Source organism: Sapajus apella, unplaced genomic scaffold (genome assembly GCF_009761245.1).
Source record: "Sapajus apella isolate SASKATOON/1434 unplaced genomic scaffold, GSC_monkey_1.0 scaffold2, whole genome shotgun sequence".
Lineage (NCBI taxonomy): Eukaryota > Metazoa > Chordata > Mammalia > Primates > Cebidae > Sapajus > Sapajus apella.
This window is the reverse complement of record NW_022436942.1, coordinates 10,602,341-10,625,987: the sequence shown is the minus strand read 5'-3', so window position 1 is coordinate 10,625,987 and position 23,647 is coordinate 10,602,341. Positions and strand designations below refer to the sequence as shown.

General features: G+C 37.0%; 1 protein-coding gene across 1 annotated transcript in view; it reads left to right on the top strand.

The window, feature by feature from the left end:
* HELB (DNA helicase B) overlaps nucleotides 1–23,647 on the top strand; it is a 36,395-nt gene that overhangs the window by 5,613 nt on the left and 7,135 nt on the right. Inside the window, exons 4-11 of the mRNA XM_032286778.1 lie at nucleotides 3,800–4,696; nucleotides 7,734–7,911; nucleotides 9,075–9,216; nucleotides 12,117–12,271; nucleotides 15,651–15,732; nucleotides 16,111–16,170; nucleotides 17,359–17,587; nucleotides 18,331–18,489. Of these exons, the coding sequence (XP_032142669.1) occupies nucleotides 3,800–4,696; nucleotides 7,734–7,911; nucleotides 9,075–9,216; nucleotides 12,117–12,271; nucleotides 15,651–15,732; nucleotides 16,111–16,170; nucleotides 17,359–17,587; nucleotides 18,331–18,489 (1,902 nt within the window). The remainder of the gene's footprint in view (nucleotides 1–3,799; nucleotides 4,697–7,733; nucleotides 7,912–9,074; nucleotides 9,217–12,116; nucleotides 12,272–15,650; nucleotides 15,733–16,110; nucleotides 16,171–17,358; nucleotides 17,588–18,330; nucleotides 18,490–23,647) is intronic.

Sequence of the window (23,647 nt, the reverse complement as noted above, 5' to 3'; positions counted from 1 at the left end):
CAATATTTCATTTAAGTCTGTGAAATGCTATGCAAATGCTGAAGAGTGATTTACTTCCAATTATTTGGTCACTTTCAAAATAGGTGTAATATGATACTGAGAAAAATGTATGTTCTGTGGACCTGGGGTGAAGAATTCTATAAATATTCACTGAGTTTACTTGTTCCAGGTCTGAGTTCAAATCATAGATGTCCCTGTTAATTTTCTGTCTCGTTGATCTGTCGAATATTAACAATGTGGTGTTAAAGTGTCCTGCTATTATTGTGTGAGAGTCCAAGTCTCTTTATAAGTCATTAAGAACTTGCCATATGTATCTGGGTGTTCCTATATTGGGTGCATATATATTTATGATCATTGACTCCTGTTGTTGCATTGATCCATTTACCATTATGTAATGTCCTTATTTATTTCTTTTAGTCTTTGCTACTATTAAAGTCTATTTTGTCAGAGACAAAAGTTACAACTCCTGTTTTCTTTTTTTTTTTTCTCTCCATTTGATTGGTAAGTCTTCCACCAACCCTTTGTTTTGAGTCTTTGTGTGTCCTTGCTTATGAGATGGATCTGGATACAGCGAACCGATGGATTTTGACTTTTTATTCAATTGCCTGTCTGTGTCTTTGATTGGGACATTTAATCTATTTAAATTTAGGATTAATATTGATATTTGTGAGTTTAATATTGTCGTTTAATGCTAGCTGGCTATTTTGCCCATTAGTTGATATAGATTCTTCATTATGGAGATACTCTTTACCTTTTGGTAAGTCTTTGGGATGACTGATACTGGTTGTTCCTTTCTGTGTATAGTGCTTCTTTCAGAAGCTCTTGTAAAGCAGGCCTGGTGGTGACGAAATCTCTGAGTGCTTGCTTGTTCGCGAAAAATTTTATTTTTCCTTCATTTATGAAGCTTAATTTGGCTGGATGGGAGATTCTGGGTTGAAAATTCTTTTCTTTGAGGATATTGAATATTGACCCCCACGCTCTTCTAGTTTGTAGGGTTTCAGCTGAGAGATCTGCTGTGAGTCTGATAGGCTTCCCTTTATGAGTAACCTGACCTTTCTCTCTGGCCGCCCTTAGAATTTTCTCCTTTATTTCAACCCTGGTGAATATAACGATTATGTGTCTTGGGGTTGCTCTACTTGAGGAATATCTTTGTGGTGTTCTTTGTATTACCTGAAGTTGAGGATTTTCCTGCCTTACTAGGTTAGGAAAGTTTTCCTGAATAATATCTTAAAGAATATTTTCCAGCTTGGATTCATTGTCTTCATGACATTCAGGTACACCTATCAAATGTAAATTAGGTCTTTTCACATGGTCCCATATTTCTTGGAGACTTTGCTCATTCCTTTTTACTCTTTCGTCTCTAATCTTGTCTTCTCGTTTCATTTCATTAAGTTGGTCTTCGACCTCTGATATCCTTTCTTCTGCTTGATCAAGTCGACTGTTAAAACCTGTGCATACTTCGTGGAGTTCTCGTATTGTATTCTTTAGTTCCATTAATTCACTTATATTCCTCTCTAGATTGTCTATTCTCGTTAGGATTTCGTCAAACCTTTTTTCAAGTTTCTTAGTTTCTTTACATTGGACTAGAACGTGTTCTTTAAACTCACAGAAGTTTCTTATTATCCACCTTCTGAAGCCTAAATCTGTTAATGGAATGCACTCGTTCTCCATCAGGCCTTGTTCCCTTGATGAGGAACTGTGATCCCCTGTAGAGGGAGAGGCATTCTGATTTTGAGTATTCTCAGCCTTTTTACGCTGGTTTCTTCCCATCATTGTAAATTTATCCACCTGTCGTCTTTGTAATTACCGACTTTCAAATTAGGTCTCTCAGTGGACGTCCAACTTGTTGTTTCCCAGCGCCGGAATCTGAGCAACCCACTGCGCCGGCCAAAACAGCGGCGTTAAGATTCGTGGTGCTTTTCTGCCCGGGAATCTCTGGTCTGGCTTCCCTCTTGAATCCCTTTTTCAATCAGCTGAATGGGCGACTCTGCCTTCACGGAGCTCCAAATGTCGACCAAAAGGGGACCCAGTCCCGTTTACTCTGCACCAAGAACCGCCGCGCCGGCCACAGGAGTCATGCTGGTGACCCGTGAGGCTCCTCCGCTGGGAATCTCCAGGTCCGTGAGCAACAAAAATTTGTCTGAAAGTGTGGCGTCCTCTCATTCTCTGCGCTTTCACAACCCTGAGCTGCTAGTAATCAGCCATCTTGGATCTCTCTCGTGAACCCCTGTTTAAGAAGCTGTTGAAGTCCCAGATTCTCTCCCCAATGTGGGCATTAAGTGATTACTGCTTCCCACCCCAGCAAGAGGATAGAGGTTCTTCTTGCCTGATGCCATTCAACTGAAAGTTTCTAGGCTTGGGGATAATAGGAGAGGATAAGGCAGAGATTATCTGGTGGTGACTAAGGTTTTTCATTAGGGAATACTCTCCTCCCTCCCCGTTGTGTCAGGATCTGGAAGTGTTTTCTCCTGTTTAGTCACTCTTCTCAGAGAAGAATCTACATGGAGAGTTTAAGCCTGGCTGCAGCATTCTGGGACTCGTGGGAAAAGGAGGATCGACGTCCCACCATTCAGCCCATAAACTACTATCCAAGTATTGTATTAGTTTGCTGGGGCTTCCAGACCAAGTACTGCTGACTGGATAGATTACACCACAGAAATTTATTGTCTTACAGTTCTGGAGGCTACAAGTCTGAGTCAAGGTGTAGACAGGATTGATTTCTTCTGAGGCTTCTCTCCTTGGCTTTTAGATGGTCATTGTCTGTGTCTTCACGTGGTCTTCCTTCTTTGCCAGTCTGTGTCCTAATCTCTTCTTCTTGTAAGAATGCAAGTCATATTAGAGTAGGGCCCATCCGGAGGACCTCATTAATGAGGTGCATGGTCTCATTTAACCTTAATTACTTCTTTGAAACCCTGTTTCCAAATATAGTCACATTCTGAGGATACTGTGGGTTAGGACATCAAAATATGAATTTTGCGGGGACACGGTTCAGCCCATAAAAGGTATGGATAGCTCAGGAGTGATGAGTCCATTAAGAAAAAATGGGGCCGATAGATGATGTGCTCAGTGGATTATGGTGAAGGGAGTTCTGTATCTCTTCCGTAGAATTTAGGCAGAGTTGTTGATAGGTATACATAGAAAGCTAAACAAGCCAAGAAAATGAGACAGATGTTAACTTCATGATACACACTGAGTTCAACAAAAAACTTAACAGAGTATATCTGTCACTCAACTGTGAATCCTATTTGCATAAGCATAATAAATATCTATTTGACCAAAATTTATCAAAATGTATACTACAACATTTTTCAAATATAGGAACTAAAGAAGCACCTGTGGAGGTAATGGTATAAAATAGAACGAACTTCCATAGAGACAGACTTGCCATAGTAAGGAGTTAATAATAAATATCTAAAATCTTTTAAAAATCAAGGAAAAATATCTATAGTACTTAGAACTATGGAGGTAAATTCTGGAAGAAATAAAGTGTTGGAGATGTTTCCTTAAGAAGGCATGAGAAAGAATAAGGAAAGGATTCATATTTTTTTGTGATAAGCCTTATGGTATTTCACTTTTAAAACTATTTGTGTTAGTTTGATACAATATAATTTTAATTAGAAAATTATATAGATCTCTAACTACAGTACAGCCAATTAAAAAAATTAGTGATGTTCTCTAGTGTTTTTCTCCAAATTTAGTTGAAGTTCATGTTTTCTGGGGCTTCAAAAATTATTAATAAAGAACATATTCATAAGGTCTTACAATGTTTATAAACCAACCTGAACTTTTTTTCTTAAAGATAACCTACAGAGAATGGAACCTGTTGCGATGTGAGGCAAGTTGGATAGCGTTTTGTCAGTGCCAGCCTCTTCTCCAGTTGATGGCTGATTTGGAGAAGAACGCACTAATAATATATTCAAAACTGAAGCAGATGTGTAGAGAACATGGGCACACATATGTTGAAGTAAATGACTTAACTTTGGAATTGTCAGATCACATGTCATTTCCTGATGCTTCGGAATCTCTGAAGTTTTTGAAGGATATTGGTGTGGTGACATATGAGAAGGCCTGTGTCTTCCCTTACGACCTTTACCAGGCTGAAAGAGCCATTGCCTTTTCAATTTGTGACCTGATGAAGAGCCCTCCATGGCATTTATGTGTTGATGTCAAAAAGGTGCTTGCCTCTATTCACACCGCAGAACCTGAGAATTCAAGAAGGGATGATGCATTGAATGAGAGCAAACCTGATGAAGCAAGATTAGAAAATCCTGTGGACACACAGGACAGTGATGACCATATTTGGACTAATGGTGAAAGTGAAATTAATGCAGAAATAAGTGAAGTTCAGCTTGATCAGGATCAGATTGAAGTTCAGCTGGATCAGGATCAGTTGGCTGCTTTGGAAATGATTTGCTCCAATCCTGTGACAGTCATAAGTGGGAAAGGTGGATGTGGGAAGACCACAATCGTTAGCCATCTTTTTAAGCATATAGAGCAGTTGGAAGAAAGAGAAGTAAAAAAAGCTTGTGAAGATTTTGAACAAGACCAGAGTTCTTCAGAAGAATGGATTACCTTTACTGAGCAAAGTCAACTAGAGGCGAGCAAGGATATACAAGTTTTGCTCACAGCGCCTACAGGGAAAGCAGCTGGCTTACTAAGACAGAAAACTGGTCTTCATGCCTACACACTGTGTCAGGTAAAACCTTTGATATTTTATCTGTAGTTAAACATTTGCCTTGAAGATAAACTTATTTCTTAAAGCAATCAGTAGGAATATTTTGAATGCCTTCTGGGTCCCTGCCTTGCCTTGCGGTAACTAGTCATTTAGATCAATGCTTTTTAAAGCAACCAGTCTGTAAATTGTTACCAGTTTGCATGAGAAAGGAGCTAATGGTAGAAGTAAATCAGTGCACTGCTTCCTTCATTGAGAAAGTCTTATGAAAAAGCTATCAGGTCCAGCACAGTGGTTCCTCCCTTTAATCCCAGCACTTTGGGAGGCTAAGGTGGGAGGATCACTTGAGCTCAGGAGTTTGAGACCTGCCCAGGCAACATAGTGAGACCCCCATCTCTACAAAAAATTAAAAAATTAGCTAGCATGGTGGCATGCACCTGTAGTTCCAGCGACTTGGGAGGCTGAAGTGAGAGGACTGCTTGAGGCTGTGAAGTCGAGGCTGCAGTGAGCCGTGTTTACACCACTGTACTCTAGCCTGGGTGACACAGTAAGACCCTCTCTAAAAACCAAATAAAATCAGTTGCTCTAAAGTGTAGCCGTAATGATGTAGTAGTTTAGATGCTGATACAGTATCTGTTTTTCATGGGGACTGGTTACAAACATGTCACAGTCCACAGACCATATTTTGAATAGCATTGGAAATGGAAGTGAAAGGCTTATATTCTGTAGGATGAAAGTGAGGACTTTGCTCATCTGGTATAATTCTTTATTTCTTCCACCTAGAACAGTGCCTGACAAACAGTAGTCACATAGTAAAAATTACAAATAAATTAACATTCTTGAAGAAAATAGTATTGGCTATAATTAAGAATCATGGAGTTTAACATTGTAAAGAGTTGGAGAGGTTCCTCTAGCCCTAGCCCTGACCTGGCATTTTATAGCTAAAGGAACTTGGTAGTTGGAAGATTTCGGAAGAAGGTAATCATTTAATTGGACTCCAAGGAACATGGAAGCTCAGGTGAGGAAAAGGATGTTGGACTTAGGGGAAAGACCTTTGCAAAGGCAATGAGGAATATGATCATAGTGTGTATAGAGGGTTTTGAGGTGATTTCATTGATTGGAATGAAGCCTGTATCTGACAGAATGGTGGAAATTAAACTTGGGTTAGACAATGAATTCCAGCTTTAAAGTTAGTAAAGTATTTTGACTTATCTCATTACATACTTGATAAAGTGATATTATCTCCACATTTACAGAAGAGCTAGTTGAAGTTTGAGGATGTTAAACATCTTGCCCAAGAACTTGGTTAGGTGTAGAACTAGGACTTGAAAGGGAGATTTCTGGCCTTCCAGCCTGTTGTTCTTTCCATGGTGCCATTGTTACAGATATTGCACACCTAACAGTGAAACTCGAACTTGATCTACTAGGAGGCCATTTAGGTTCCTAAGCAAGAGATTGAAATAAAGCAGTTTTAAGGAAGATCATATAGAATCATAGAGCCATGAGCCACTTAACATATCTTGCCTATTATCTTTATTTATCACATGAATGAATAGAGACCTAGAGTTGTTCAGTGTAGCTTATCAGAAGAGACTTCTGATGAGTTTATGATTTTTTTTTTTATACTATGTTTTCATGTCTGATTAGTCTGAAGGACTGAATTTGAAGGGGACACCAAAAGGGGTCATTGCTAAGTTTGATCCTATGGTTAACTGATTAATTGGTAGTTTCTTAGTATCTACCTGAGATGCTGAGAGAACATTTCTGAAGCCATGTTTAGGCTTAGGAGAGGGTGCAAGAACATAGAAAGAGCACTGGAGTTTCATTTATTCATCCTTTGACTAGAGTTGCCAGATTTGGCAGATAAAAATATGAATAATTTTTTTAGTATAAGTATGTATCAAATGATTCATTGACTTGCACATATTAAAACGTCATTTTTTGTGTGTTTGAAGTTCAAATTTAACTGGATTTCCTGTATTTTATTGGACAGTCCCATCCTGGGGTTGTGTGTAGGGGAACCTGGCTGCAAAGCTATTGGAGTCATCAAGGTGCTGATAGATGGAGCCTGTATTGAGCTAGCGGCACTAGAAATACAGTGGAACATGGCAGCATTTCTAAGATAATTAATTGACCATGTTAAATAAGAGAAAAGAAATGGCTAACTTAGAATGTTGTGAGACATGGCCACTGCGACCATAGGGGGTTTTGTTGAAGGAAATTGATGCATTTGGGTAGGAAATATGAAGGCTTTACTTAATAGACATGTTGAATCTAGATTCAGTAGAAAAATTAGATGAAGATGTGATATACCATTTAGAAAATCTGTACATAATACAGATTGAAAATCTGAAATGCTCCAATGAGCGTTTCCTTTGAGCATTATGTCAGTGCTCAAAAAAGAATTTTGGAGCACTTTGGATTTTGAATTTGCAGATCAAAGATACTCAACCTATAAGTGCTCATACTGATGACATAGAAACATTTGTAGAATGTTATACACTAAAATATTGACTGTTCTCTGGTTGGAATTTTACAACCAATTTTTTTCTCATCTATATTTAAAAATAAGTAGTATTATATTTGTAATAAATAATTTTGTTGTTTATTTGTTGTGGGGGGGTGGTGGTAGTTTTTAAAGAAGTTGAGGTGAGAAAGTTTAGAATACTTGAAAGAAAAAGTAGTATTTTCATAATTAGGTTGAGAAATCACTGCTTTTATTTCAGAATGGAGAAATGTGGTTGGGAGAACGGGAGGGCTTCAGTGGGATATCTCAGATGGCCATGGGAAGGTTTATTTGGCAATAGAAAAAAATAGGGAGCTTTCTGTGTTTAAAAACGATGAGGGAAGTGTTGAGATTTTGGAACAATTTGACCCTTTTTTTGTTTTTAGATTTACTTGGTCTGTCTTTTCTGTATGTTTATTTGTATAACTTTTGTATTTTTCTACTTCCCACCTACCCCTGCCAATTTAAGAGTTTTGCCTTAAAATAACTTGCTATTAATTTTTGGTTTTATAAATTTTATAACCTGACTTTGGAAATGCCATACTTTGCTTGTAGGTCAATTATAGCTTCTATTTATGGAACAAAAAAATGATGACCACAGACAAACCATGGAAATTTTCTTCAGTTAGAGTTCTGGTTGTGGATGAAGGGAGTTTGGTATCTGTAGGAATCTTCAAATCGGTCTTAAATTTATTGTGTGAGCACTCCAAACTTTCTAAACTTATTATCCTTGGTAAGTTAAAATATTGTTAGAATTCTGGTGTTTATTTCAGAATACTGTGGTTAGTTGGTTGTTTACACCATCTTACCACACCATTTCCTAAAGGTGAAAACCGTTTTTCAGAACTGATACCAAAGCTACACTAAGTTAAGTCTGACCACTCTCCTGATCAGCTTGGGTTGTTTTGTTTTAGCCAGGATAATGGCAGGCTGGGATGTGAATGAAATAGGGTTGTGATGGGTTACTGCTAATCACCTAAATGACGGCTGCTAAAACAGTAAAAGTGCCACAGATTCAGAGTAAATTAGGATGGGGATCATTTGGAAATAATAAAAAATTTGAATTATAGACCGCTTAAAAGTAATTTTATGATTCTAAGCTAATAACTCAAATTAGACCTCACCAGCCTCTTAGGCCCTTCCAATTCTGATAAGATTCAGTTAGATTCTATTGGGTAGTCGTGCTTGGTAGATCATATGATTTAATGGTGAAAAAAATAAAATCATAATTGGAGAATCATGTTGTATATAAAAACTATTTTTTTAGGTATTGGAGGATGTCTTTTAAGCAGTTGGTTCTATTAATGGCTTAAGCCTTCTCTCTGCTTCCCCCAGTACATGTTTTTCTTATATTTAGGGCTTATTTGGTGCAAGCAAAAAAGATTTTTAATAGAGCAGAACATCATCATTAGAGTAGTGAAATGTATCTGTTACCAAATGCATTTAGTTTGTTTGTTTTATATTTTGTACATTTATTTTATGTATTTGAGGCCATAGATTCTTCCATGTTCAATAAGACAATGAAGGTGATTGAAAAAGGAACTAACTACAAATGTCTAAGGTCTATTTTCTTGTCCTAATATGTTGACTAAAACATATGCCTATACCCAGTTTCCCTGTGGTTATAGGTATGAAAGATGTTCAATTTAGATTTTGTTACCTTATTGTGTTATTACTATTTTAATATCTTATACTGTTTAATTTAAATGTTATTTTTTGTTAAATATTTCACTTTAAACTCTTAAATAATTTTAAACAATCTTGGGGATATTTTTTCTCAGGGTGAGTCTTTATGATATTTATCAGTGGAGAGAAATAAAAATAATTTCTAAGTTTTAGCATCCTGGTTTCCTAAAACATGTATCTATTTTTTTTTTTTTTTTTTAAATCTTTTAGGTGATATTAGACAGTTACCCAGTATTGAACCTGGTAACTTGCTGAAAGATCTTTTTGAGACTCTTCAGTCAAGAAATTGTGCTATTGAGCTAAAGACAAACCATAGAGCAGAATCTCAGCTAATTGTGGACAATGCTACAAGGTATAATATTACTAAGAGTTTGCATTTTCTGTCTGTTGTATTAGAAATAAAAGAAAAATGGCTTTTGAATTAGAATGATTTAGTACAATACATTTACTATCTCTTTTAGCAAAACTCTTCCATCCTTCAACTATAAACCTTTGCCTCACAGTTAGAAAAGCACAGTTAATGTTTTTCATTACTGGTCCAGCACAGGTTATTATTGAAATTTAAAAATGGATGAGGTTTCCTGATTTCAAAAGGGTGTATATGAATTAAAATTGTATTAAGATTAAGGACTAGAATAAGCCCAAGGGGAATGGAGATTTGGAAATAACTTCATTCACATTCAAGGGAGAATTGGGGAAGAAATACCTCTTAATTTTTGTGGGAGAAAGCTGGAAGCAAAATAGTTGAATGTGGTATTTCACTCCTAGATGAATCGTGGAGGCACCGATGGTATATTACTTCCCTTAAATAGAAAAGAACCCTTCTTTTCCTTTTGTCTTTGTATAAGTCTTTGTAGTTATCCTCTGTCAGCTAAGACATTTGGTTTCTCCATAGTCCATACATGTGAAAAATCACAATCATTATTATTTCATGCTATTTATTTTAATACAGTCATGTACCACATAATGTTTGGTCAGCAGCAGACTGCATCTGTGATGGTAGTCCCATAGGATTATAAAACTGTAATTTTACTGTACCTTTTTTCTGTTTAAATATGTTTACATATACACATACTTACCATTGTATCATAATTGCCTATGCGTTCAGTACAGTAAAACATGCTGTGCGGGTTTGTAGCCTAGGAGCAATAGGCTGTACCATATAGCCTAGATGTGTAGTGGGCTGTACCACCTAGGTTTGTATAAGTGCACTCTCTAGTGTTCACAAAATGATGAACGTTGCCTAATGATGCATTTCTTAAAACATATCCCTGTCGTTCATTCATGTGACTGTGTTAAAATCTCTAGATATAATGGGACATTTGAATACTGAGTCTGTGTTAGTCATTGGATCAAAATATATCTCTGGTTTTTACCCTTTTTTTACGAAATGTTTTGTTGCTTGAACATTCTTCAGTTGGATGTAGCAGAAACTAGAAGAAGGGTTTCCAATCTTTTGGCATCTCTGGGCCACATTGGAAGAAGAATTGTCTTAGGCCACGCATAAAATACACTAACATTAACAATAGCTGTTAAGCTTAAAAAAAAAAAAAATCGTAGGCTGGGTGCAGTGGGTCATGTCTGTAATCCCTGCACTTTGGGAGGCTGAGGCGGATGGATCACCTGAGGTCAGGAGTTCGAGACCAGCCTGGCCAACCTGGTGAAGCCCCCTTTCTACTAAAGATACCAAAATTACCCAGGCATGGTGGTGGGCACCTGTAATCCCAGCTACTCCAGAGGCTGAGGCGGGAGAATCACTTGAACCTGGGAGGCGGAGGTTGCAGTGAGCTGAGATCACACCATTGCACTCCAGCCAGAGTGACACTCTGTCTCAAAAAAAAAAAAAAAAAAAAAAAATTATATATACATATATATATATATATATATATAATAAAAAATCTCATAATGTTTTAAGAAAGTTTATGAATTTGTGTTGGGCTGCATTTAAAGCCACATGTGGCCTGTGGGCCAGACAGGCTTGAACTAGAACATTCAAAACCTACTTTCTCTAAACTTCTGCCTACCTTGCATAGAATGGTGGGAGTAGAGGAGGAATTGACAGGAATAGGATAGACAGTGTGGGTTCATATTAAGACATTAAGAAAACTAATGGAGTGGGATGTGGAATATTCTTTCCCTGTAATCTTTCTAAAGGCCACCCCATTTTTGGTAGATGATTGATCATTTTAAAGTCCAAGAAACTTGGAGGACTCTAGCATATTAGATTTCTCAGAACTCAATTTTATCTGAAACTCAGGAATTCTTTTTAGTGACTCTTTCAATATCATTTGGTTCTGGCTGTGCTCCTTTCATCATTTCGTCTTAATCATCATCCTTAAATATTACTGACTGTGAAGGATCCTTGTTATATACCAGGGAACAAAAGGTGCTACATGCCTTGGGTCAGAAGCAAAATGGGAAATCTATGATGATTTTTAAGGTCCCAATTAAATCTGGGCTGTTGCCAGCAAGAGCAGCCTCATTCCCTCTCTGTTCCTTTCCACTCTTGTCTGGGAAAGGCTGGAGAAGACACAGTAGGGTACCACCACCTCTGATAACCAGGCTGCTGTTAGGTCTGTTTGGAGAGTCAGTCTGCTTCCAAATAACCGTACCTTATTCTGTTTTCTGATATGATTTGCTAGTCTGGGAAAATGTAAGAATAAAAGAAGGATGAGGAAGGAATAGAAGCAACTAGATGTGGATACTTGGCTCATTTGGGAAAGTGGGACTGTATGTAGAATATACAGAGAAGAAAGGAGAGGAATGTAGTGTAAACATGTGGAAAGGCCTGAACCAGTTCAAATTAATTTAAATAGAAAGGGATATGGGGTCAAATGGGCCTGTTTGCCTCCCAGTTCTCCTGTTTTCTATTTTTGTGGCCTTGGGCAAGCCACTATACTTGACTAAACCTCACATTGTTTACCTGTGAAATAAGGGTAATACCTTCCTGCATGGTTCTGTTGTGACCTGGAGACAAATAGACCAGGTTTTCAGAATGGTGCCTAGTAAATCCTCTGCTCATTTTTTTTCTGATCCTTTTAGTTTGCTAAGGACTGATTGCTAACATGTAGTACCCTAACTTTATTGTCTTTTATTATAAAACTTATTTACTATTTATAATACATACCTAGATGAGCTTTTCTCTCTATTATCTATTAATAGATACTAATTATTATAAGGACATTAGCTCTGTTCATACATGAAGACATTTTTGAATGATAATGTTCTTTGTGTGTGTTATCTTTATTCAAGAATCTCAAGACGTCAATTTCCAAAATTTGATGCAGAACTAAATATCTCTGATAATCCAACATTACCCACCTCAATTCAAGATAAGACATTTATTTTTGTCAGGCTCCCAGAAGAGGATTCCAGTTCTCAGTTATCTAAAACTAATCATCACTCTTGTAAGTATAAACTTCTATGAGATGTAGGGTTAAGTATAAATATTTCAGTTTTGTAACATAGTTATTAAATGACTAGTTGTAATTTTCTTTAATGGGTAAAGAGAAATATTGCTAGCAAAAAATAAGACATTGAAAATAAATAGGCCAGGAGTGTTGGCTCACGCCTGTAATCCCAGCACTTTGGGAGCCGAGGTGGGTGGATCACGAAGTCAAGAGATCGAGACCATCCTGGCCAATATGGTGAAACCTGTCTCTACTAACAATACAAACATTATCTGGGTGTGGTGGTGCGCCCCTGTAGTCCCAGCTACTCGGGAGGCTGAGGCAGGAGATGGGACGCTTGAACCCAGGAGATGGAGGTTGCAGTGAGCTGAGATCGTGCCACTGCACTCCAGCTTGGCAACAGAGCAAGACTGTGTTTCAAGAAAAACAAAAAGTAAATAAATGAACTAACTTACTAATCATCAAAAGCAGAATACTCTAGAATTTTGTAAAGAAGTAAGCTCTCAACACATAAGTGCTCAGTAAATTTTGTTGAGTGAATAAATGGATGTAGGTGATTTTGTTTAAAATAAAGCAAAGCCCCAATAATTCAGGTTTATTTAGGAGAAAGTAGTCTTAATTAATGAAGTTTTTTCTTCCTTGCAATTTGAAAAGTAAATATTTTTATTTTGAATACAAATACTCAATGCTAATAAAAGCAGATATTTGTATTTTGTTTCTGAAACAAAAATTATGACTGTCAAACTGTTGCTGAGTTTAATTTCTAATAGTTCTGCTTTATAAAATGGGTAAAAGCTTGGCTTCTAATTATGGGCGTTAGGACGACAGCATGACAGGGTTGAGAAAGAGTGTGGGACAGGAAGTCTTCTCCTTATGTGTATCACCTGTATTGTGTCACTTAACCCTTTATAAAATGGAAACCATAGTGGAACTGCCTGTGGAGCTATTATGAGGGTTGAGGACATTCATCAGTTATGAGACACTCTATAAATGTCAGTTTGTTGTGACTAGTAGATGTCATTTAATTAGCTGTTGCAAGTGAATTTATTTAAATCAGTTGAACCTATCTATTGATCTTTGTTTGCATTATAAACTTACCTAGTGAACCTTTTAAAAATGATGTAATGTTTTTTTCAAAATTGGTAAAGGTTTAAATGATTGTTATTGAGGACTTATTATAGTTGCAACTGTTCTAAAAGGTATATCCTTCCCACTTAACCATTTTCACTGTGTATATGAAATTAATGACATACAGCTTTATCTGTCAACCTTTTCCCCTTTGTGTCCCCAATCTCACGCCTGTTGGGTTAGTGATCATTCACATGATACAACAATGTATTTAAATAAATGGGATCATACATAGTGTTCTATAATGTGTGTGTGTGTTTTAAATAGTAGAACCTATTTTTTTCTTTTTCATTCAGCAAATATTTATTGAACTCCTGTTATATACTAGGTATAATAAGCAGAGGAAAAAATTAAAAAAAAAAATTATCCCTGAGGTTATTGTGCTTTCATTCTGGTGTGGGAAACAGATAATTTAAAAGTATATTTTCAAACATCAGAGTACAAAGAATTAAGTAGACCTAACTAAATACTGGCGATTGATTAAATTTGTTGTAAGATTCCTTTAGATTGCGGGGACCATTGGTTTGAGAAACAATTTATACTCCTTTTACAAAAAAGTCGATGATACGATAATGTTTGAAGTAAGAACTAATGTTCCCTAATTTTCCTTTCTCTTCTTCCCCTGACAATCCCATTAAGGTCACAACATAGTAAAAGTTTGGTGTTTATCCTTTTAACCTTATTATAGCCATATATTATTTATATCAGCTTTACATAAATTGGCTTATAAACTGTATATTGTTTTGTACTTAGAAATGTGTGTTAATTAATAGCTAATATTTATTCTCACAGCCTAGTTAATAGTAGGTACCGTTTACGATGAGGAAAATGAGACTTAGAGAGTTAGTAGATCTCTTCTTTGCCACTTCACTTAAATCTACCTAAAATATTGTTGGTTTTCTTTCTGGTACCCATTCTTTGCATTAATGAGAATGTACTTTTAAAAATAGTTGTCCATTTTAGACTAGTAGCAGAGCTTACCTGATGCTGCTTTTCTAACTTAATTAAAAACTTCTGTTGGAAGATTAGTCTTTTTCAAGGAAATTGAATAAATATTCCTTAGAGAAGCATATAGTATATTTTCACTAATAATTAAGTTATTAAGTAAATTATGCCCATTATTACAAAGTACTAAGACCTAAGACAGGATTCCTATTTGGTCTAGAGTTTCAGAGATGCTAAAATGTGAGAAAAATGTATATCTTAGAATCAGTAAAATGCATTATACATATTGATCTGCAAGATGTGGAGAAAGTGAAAAAAGCAAGGTATGGAACAGTGCTGTCCTGTACATGTAAAAAAGAACAGTATGCTGGGAGACCTTTGGAGCTTCCTGCTCTGGTGGCCAGGGGTTGGCTGAGGGTGAGCCGAATCTTGGCTGTTTTCTAGTGGTAATCTTCCCTTCATCTGGAAAATGAAGGGTTCAGTAGGCAGCTAAGTTTATCTTCCCAGAGCAGCATGGGCAAATTCCCTTGTGATTCATCTGCTACTAGGGAAACACACATGGGAAAATGCTTATATTTCCGTGAGCCTTTGTTTTCACATTCATAATATAGATGTCATCAGAAGTCAGACTACCCGATGTCCATAGGGCATGAGCACCATTGGAATGGATGCCCCCACTATGCCAGAGTTAACCTTTTAGCTGCTAGATCATGGGGAGGTCTGGGGAGAAGGAAAGTGATGATTGGGGTGGGGAGTAGAGCGTTAGGGGAGTGGCCATTTTCCAGCTAATACGGAAGTATCACTATGTTTTATACGAGTATGTGCCAACTGAATATCAGCTGTGAATATAACAGCACCTACCTCATGTGGCTGTCCTGCGTTAGTGATATAACATATAAAGCCTATAGATTCTCAAGTTCTAACTCATTACTAATATGATCACAAGGACTTAGGAAGTTTTACATTAGTCATGCTGTTACACATTTTGTACTCTTGTTCATTTCTTAAATTCAGTGTTCATAAACTGTCAGCAAATACACAGTGAGTGTATTACAAATGAGGAACTGTCCTGGCCAGGAGCTGACCTCTTTGCTGAGGGTGTGCTGTCTTTGAATCCTTTCTATTCTCTTTCTTATTGCCCTAGCTGATGTGAGGAATGAGGTTGACATTCCCATGGTAAACTTGTATTCCATTTGGTGAGATATTTTCCCAGGCCCCTTGACAGGAACTCCAAATTAGTTTCTTCATAAAAACTGTGTTATAATTTGGTGATTTTCTGTGTTAAGTTTTTTCTCTTTGTCAGATTTATATTCTGCAGTTAAAACTTTACTGCAAGAACATGACTTACAAAATGCACAGACATCACAATTTATTGCATTTAGAAGGTAAAGTATTTATAATATTTTAATGTTTTTAATCTAGCTTTTAAATCTCATAACTAATTAATGTAGATCCTATTTGGATGGTTGAGTCCCATATTTCATTACTGTTAATTCTGTTTCTTAGTTTGCGGTATGTCAATGGCAGACATGGCAGAGGGCACTTTCTAAACAGGGCTCTTGCCACCAAATACCATATTTAGAAACTTATAGGGACTTTGAATGGAACAAAAGCTTATGTTGAGATTAAATTACAAAAATACTATTTCCTGAAGAAAGTGTTGGAAACTTTTTGTAGACTCTAGTATGTCATAATTGCTGATAACAAAAATAAACATGTAGCACATACCATTATGGTGATCCCTGCATTTTCATGTGTTTCAGGCAAGACTGTGATCTAATTAACGACTGCTGTTGTAAACACTACACAGGCCACCTCATCAAGTGAGTGTCTAAGAGAACTGAGACTTTTAAGGACAGTCCTTCTTCAATTTGCTGTTCTTTTATTTGCTTTGACATTTGTCACATTTCTATGTATTTAAAAATAGTTTTTTTCTCATTTGTGAAATATGACGATCTCTTCAATTAAATACAATATATGAATACATCCTTGGGAATTGATGTTTTAGTAATGAGGCAAATAAGAAGAAAAATTAGTGAACTTTTCTTTTTGGTTTCCAGCTTGGCAGCCTTCAGCTTCTCCAGGATGAGCATTGGGAGCTCAGGGAAATTTTAAAAATTTTGTGTCTAGTGTTTCTGAGAACCTTATTGACAGGGTGCCTGCAGAGAGCAACTTAGCGAATGTCTGCCAGAGACATATTAATGTAGACAAGCCAGTGCGTTTGGACATAGGAAAAATTAATTCATTTCTCTTGAATTGACCAATACCTGCTTTTTACTAAGTATAGACATCCTAGATATGTTTAAGGTACAGGTGGAGTGCCTGGCTGCTGAGGTAAGATACACAAAAATCTATCAGGTAGCCCAACAGGAGGCCAAAAAGCGTGGACTTGAGGCCATATACTCAGGGTCCCAGTAACTGTGATGATGGGCCAGGTTATTTCCCTTTCCCACATCTATAAAAGCGGGTATGTACACAGAATTTCCCTTACAGAGTTCTAGTAAGAATGAAATGAAATAACACACCTAAAGCAGTTAGCACAGTAGCTGGCATGTCACCACCACTTCCTCAGTCTGCTGCTGATGATATAGTGTCATAATTATTATAATAGAAATATGTATAAGTGCTGTAAGACCTCAAATAGGGTAGTGATAAGAGAGATTGGAGAGGAGAGGATTAATTTTAAAAGAAAAAAAAATCAAGATTTGTGGTAACTTTTAGAATATAAGGGGAAAGAGAGACATCAGCGTTTATGCCAAAATTTCTAACCTGAATAAATTTGGCTGGGGAATGTCATTGAATTTGAGGTGTTGCAGAGAGTATGTGTAAATAATCAGGCAACAACTGTGGGCGCCTGATTTCTTGTTGCCCCATAGGAGAATGAAAGTGTTATAAAGAAAATATGGAAATTTTTCTGAGAACTGGATTGAGTCTGAGTAGGAGTTAATGTTTAAACAAATGAAATGGAGACTTTCCAAACTTTGATTATATATTATCATTTTCTATCCCAGAGACCATCAGAATAGACTTGTATTTAGAATTGGTGATAAAATTTGTTGTACCAGGAATGCATACCTTTCAGAGTTACTCCCTGAAAATATCTCTGGAAGTCAGCAAAATAATGACCTAGATGCCAGTGGTGAAGACTTTTCTGGTACTCTTCACGATTTTGCTAAAAATAAGCATGACTTTGAAAGTAATGTTCGACTATGCAACGGAGAAATGTTTTTCATAACAAATGTAAGTGAAAACAGAAGATAATACCGCTTAACCAGTTAAACAGTATGTTTGGTCATTTTATTGTCCTAGAATTGATTCAGGATCTAATGATACCGGAGTTGACATTCTTGTTTTAAGATTTTTTGTTTAGGATTTTTTGTATCCGTGTTTATGAAGGATATAGATAGTTTTCTAGTAATGTCTTGTCTGGCCTTAGTATCAGAATAATGCTGGCCTCATAAAATGGGTTGGGAAGGGCTTCTTCTATTTTCTAGAAGATTTTATGAAGAAGTATTTTTAATAAAGTTGAAGTACTTGAGTGACAAAAAAGGCATACATGAGACATACTTTAAAAAGCATCATTTCCTGAAACTATAAAAGTGGTTGTCTTGTATTTATTCTCATAGTGTAGATAGCTGTGGGGAAAAGTAAACTTTGCAAAGAATCTATTCAGACTTACGTAGTCAATACAAGAAATGAAATGTATAGACTTCAAGATAAGAAATAACACAGACTGTTCTTCATAGAGTCAAACTGAAGATAAGTTTCAAGGACTGAAAACTTCTATTTGTGTTTATTAAAATCGTTAGGTATAGATATATTCTTTGAATATATTTGTGCTGAAATGCAAATTTTAAACCTTTTGAAATTCTTAATGGTAATTCTTAGATTTCATGTTTGACTCAAAGATAGAATATTTTTGAACATATTTGAAATTGGACATATTTGAAGGTATGCAAAATAGTTCTTTGTTTTGGCGACAGGATGTAACTGATGTAACTTTTGGAAAGAGAAGATTTTTGACCATTAATAATATGGCTGGCCTGGAAGTAACTGTGGATTTTAGAAAACTAATGAAATATTGTCGCATAAAACATGCATGGGCAAGAACTATTCACACTTTTCAGGTAAGTGGACTTTTATAAAACCGCTTAAATAATTTACCAACCTTGGAGCACCTTGCATTGTTTTCATAATTTTTTGTTGCAACAGAAATTAGGAAACAAAATACACAAAATACGGAACATAATATAGAGACACCAGCCTTTGGTTCCTTTTTGTTTCCAAGCTCTCTTTATTTTTAGAAACGAAGGCATTATAGGTAAAGTCTCGTCCGTCAGGTCTTCCCCTCCCTGCCTGAGTCTCCAGTATGGCTTGACATGGCACTGATATCTGGTTCATCATGGATCCTTTTGTGCCTTCATTTTGATTTTTAAACTGTTACATTAATTTGTCTTGATTGCGGAGTGTCTTGGCAACCCCTTACATTTTGTACTGGAGGTGAGTGCCTCACTTGTCTTGCCCTAGTCCTGGGTCTTCCTCCCGCCTTCCTGCCAAGTGACTTGTGCCCTCAATTTGGCATGTATCACTGCTATTCATGTAGAAACGATATATATGATTGTTTTTTGTGTTACTGAGGTTTACGTAAATGGTATCATCATGTTTCTGTACTTTTCAACTAGCTTTTATTTTTTATTTTTGGCCTTATCAACTTTATGGGGTATAATTTGCATACGGTTTGATTGTAAAGTTGGATGAGCTTTGACAAATGTATCCTCTCCCTCTACCTTTGTGAGGCAACCTTTTTTTTTTTCTTATTTGGGAATATTGTTAGGTTTACAGAAGAGTTGGAATGATAATGCAGAGAGTTTCTGTATACCCTTCACCCAGCTTTCCCTGGTGTTAACATTTTATAACTATGGCATATTTGTCAAACTAAGACATTACTCTTGCTATAAGACTGCTAACTAAACTCTGCATATTCAAATTGCACTAGTTTTTTCATTAATGTCCTTTTTCTGTTCTAGGACAGCATATTGAGTTTAGTGTAACTTGCTTTTACGCTTTATTTTAATACATTTGAATTCTCATATGTTATCAGTGGCTCTGTTATTTATCTCTGTTTTGAGCTTCCTTCTCTGCTGTTGGTATGTTGCTTTAATGGAGAGGCTGCATCAACCCTCATTTTTTTTTTTCTGAGTCTCGCTCTGTCACCCAGGCTGGAGTGCAGTGGCACAATCTTGGCTCACTGAAACCTCCACCTCCCAGGTTCAAGCAATTCTCCTGCTTCAGCCTCCTGAGTAGCTGGGATTACAGGCGTGTGCCATCATTCCCAGCTAATTTCTGTATTTTTAGTAGAGATGGGGTTTCACAATGTTGGTCAGGCTGGCCTCAAACTCCTGACCTTGTGATCTTCCCAACTCGGCCTCCCAAAGTGCTGGGATTATAGGCATGAGCCGCTGTGCTCTGTCCAACCCTCATTTTTATGCAGAAAAATTTAGATCAGCCCATATTTGTCTACTAGTAAGCAAACATTAATTAGCATACAGTTTTTTTTTTTTAAGTGAGTGGGGTTTTATTTATTAGGTTACCCCAACTCAGTTCCAAAAAGAATTTGAAATGGCTTATTAAAAATGCCCACAATTCAGCTGATTTTTTAAAAACAGGTAAAGATGGGCCAAGTGTTATACCTCATGCCTGTAATTCCAGCACTTTGGGAGGCCAAGGCAGGTGGATCACCTGAGGTCAGGAGTTTGAGACCAGCCCTACTGACATGGCGAAACCCCATCTCTACTAAAAAGTAAAAAATAAAAAAGTTAACTGGGCATGGTGGTGGGCATCTCTAATCCCAGCTACTCAAGAGGCTGAGGCATGAGTGTCACTTAAATCAAGCTGAGATTGTGCCACTGCACTCCAGCCTGGGAAACAGAGGGAGACTCCATCTCAAAAAAAAAAAAAAAAAAAAAAGATAAAGAATGTCAAGTGAAAGATAAAGGAAAGGATGATAAAACAATTCTTGTCATGGGTGGTTGGAATGTAGCTGGGCCTGCTTCCCTGTTTGCAGGCTGCAGATTTGGCTTTAAGTTCCCATAAGACTAACGCTCCTCAGGTAAAGAGAGAAGCAGTCAGTGAAAGGGTAACATTTCTGTCTCTGGGTCCTGAAGAAATTTCTTCCATAGATCTCTACGATGCTGTCTCTTAATTTTTTGGAGACTCATGTCGTTCACCTTTAGGAAATTTTCTTCTCAGTTTCCTCTGTTCCATCTCTCTAGAATTCCTAATATGTGCATATTAGACCTCCAGAACTAGTTAACCTAAATTTTTTATCAAGCTGTCCTATTTTCCTTCTCATCGCTTTGCTCTATTTTCTGAGAGATTTCCTTAAATTTATAACCCAGTTTTTCTGTCAGAACAAATGAAGAGTAAAGGGGTCTTTATTATTACTGTGTTGAAGTTGGAGTAGATATCTTTCTGGTCCTTATTTCATGGTTGAAGTAGCATCTCTTAGCTCTAAGAACATTCATGATTGTTATCTTATGTCAACACACTGTTTCTTCCAAGTTCAATTCATTTCAACAAATATTTATTGAGTCAGACTCTGTTCTTCGTGTTTGGTATGGGTCAGTCCATGAAACAAAGATTCTTGCCATTGTGAGGCTTACATTTGGTGGAGAAGGGGATAGAAACAGACACAATTATAAAAATAAAGAAAATAAAAACAAAAACAAGAACAAAAACTCTGTGATGTTAGAAGGTGGCAAATGCTGTAGAAAAGAGGTGGGAGTGGGTGCAATTATGATTTGAAATAGAATGTCGATGTAAGCCTCATTGAGAAGACAGCATTTTATCCAGAGACTTGAAGAAGGAAAAGAAGTTAACTACGTGAATACCTGGGATAGTAGCATTCTAGGTTGAGGAATAGCCAAGGGCAGGGTTCTAAGGTGAGAGCCTGTCTGGTGTAGTTGAGGAGCAGGAATAGCAAGGAGGCCACTGTAGGAGACTGATGGGAAATGAGACAGGAAAATTAATATGAGGTAAAGAGGGCAGGAGGATGGTGGGGCCAGGTTACCTCCTAGGACATTTGAAGGCCTGCACTATCCAGTATGGTAGCCACTAGCCACCTGTAGCTATTGAGCACTGGAAATGTGGTTAGAGTGACTGAAAAACTGAATTTTAATTTAAAAACTGGGTACTAGGCTGGGCACAATGGCTCACACCTGTAATTCAGTACTTTGGGAGGCTGAGGTGGGCAGGTCATTTGAGAGGAGTTCAAGACCAGCCTGGGCAATATAGTGAAACCCATCTCTACAAAAATACAAAACGTTAGCCAGGCATGGTGGCATGCACCCGTAGTCCCAGCTCCTTGGGAGGCTGAGGTGAGAGTATCACCAGAGCCTGGGAGGTGGGGGCTGCAGTGAGCTGAGACCACACCATTGCACTTCAGCCCAGTGACAGAGTGATATCCTGTCTCAAAAACAAAAACAAATAAACACAAAAAGGTTACTAGATACAGTCATTGGGAAACTTCTCTATGTTGGAAAAAGTATGTTTGGGACAATTTGGGTATGTGAATCTTCTCTTTCAACTGCAAATTTTATGAACTCTAGAAATAGATTATTTCTGGTGAAAATTTAGCATCCAAATTGAACTGCTCTGGATGTAGAAAATATAGAATTTCAAAGATATAGTCTTTTATTAATAATTTAACGTTGATTATATGTTAAAATGATAACATTTTGGTTATGTTAGCTTAAGTAAAATACAGGTATATTATTTACATTAATTCTACGTATTTCTTTTTTATTGTGACTAGAATATTTGAAGCTACATATATGGCTTATTTTATGTTTAGGTTATACAGTGCTATTCTAGACTATTTTAAAGACTTTGGCTTTTACTCTGAGTGAAATGGGAGCTGTTGAAGATTTGTGGCTATTCATACAAGTTATTGACTTGTAGAACCAATTTATAGAATAGACGTATACATAATTAAAAGTAAATATAGGAAACTTGCCTCTTTAAGAAGTTTGACAGCTCTGATGATTCAAGGGAGATTTAGAGCAATGGGGAAATTATTTGTAGCAGCTTATCAAGGTGAAGTTAGGTGTCTATGTCTTGCTTTCTGAGGTAGACTTAGGTACCATCTTGGGTTGTAGAATTCCAGGGTCAGCAGACCTTTGACTCCTGCAGCATGACATTTTAATTTTTATCATCATTCACTCAGTGAGGCACTGGAGAAAAAGCAGTGAGTGGGATAGAGGTGAAGCTCTGTCTTCACGGAGCTTAGGGTTTAGTACAGCTATGATAGAGGAAGTACAGAGTGCCAGAGAGTAATAGATGGGGTGGCTACTCCAGACACGGGCCAGACGGATGCCATGGACTGAGTAATGATGACAGGACCACATGGAAGTTCCTTGTGCTGGGTGAAGTATGGTTCATGGAAAAGAAAGGGAATAAAGGAGGGAGAGGAGCAGGGCCAAGCTGGTTCTTGAAGGGCTTTACAAACACATTAAGAGCTTAGGACTTTATCTGGAGTCCCTGCGATCCATTAGAGGTTTTAAGCAGCATCTGTTATGATTGGATTTGCATTTTACAAATATCACTGTGGCTGCCGTGAGGATGATGGATTGGGCAAGAGAAGGCACAGGGAGACTGATAATGAGAGTATTAAGTATTAATAATAGTATATCTACTATTACTGTATTTTTCTCAGTGTTACTTAAGAACTAGGTTAGCTTAGTTTAGGTAGACATTTTCATGTTTGAGAATGCACAATATAAAGTCCAAAGGGAAGAGTGGTGCCATGTATCTGTGGAAATGTATGTAATCAAGTACCATTTATGTCAATTTCTGAGACCCAGCAACATTGGAAAGACATATTTCTCAAACTTTTACAGTCTGAGGAGTTGCTTCAAACTCTCTGTCGAGCGAGATGGAAGAGCTTGCTGCGCAAGAGTTTTTTTGCAGTGGATGTGTATTTTTTACATGCCCTGTCTTGTCAGTTGTCTTCCCACAAGTCTTCCTTTGGCAGGAGCACTGTAGGAGCAATGAAGGAGAAAGTGGTACAAGCCACTTCTTTGTCTGTGCTGGCACTGGGTATGCTGATCTCAGAATATAGGACTAAGAATAGCCCCCAAACTTGAAATTGTTTTCTTATAGTTACTTGGTGACATTGAGTAATTTTCTTACCTATCCAGTTCTTGGTTTGTTAAGCTTAAAGGATGACGGTTCATTGTTTTCTTTTTTGTTTATGTTAATAAAAGAAATAAATTGTCCAACAATGTAAAATACAGACAAGAA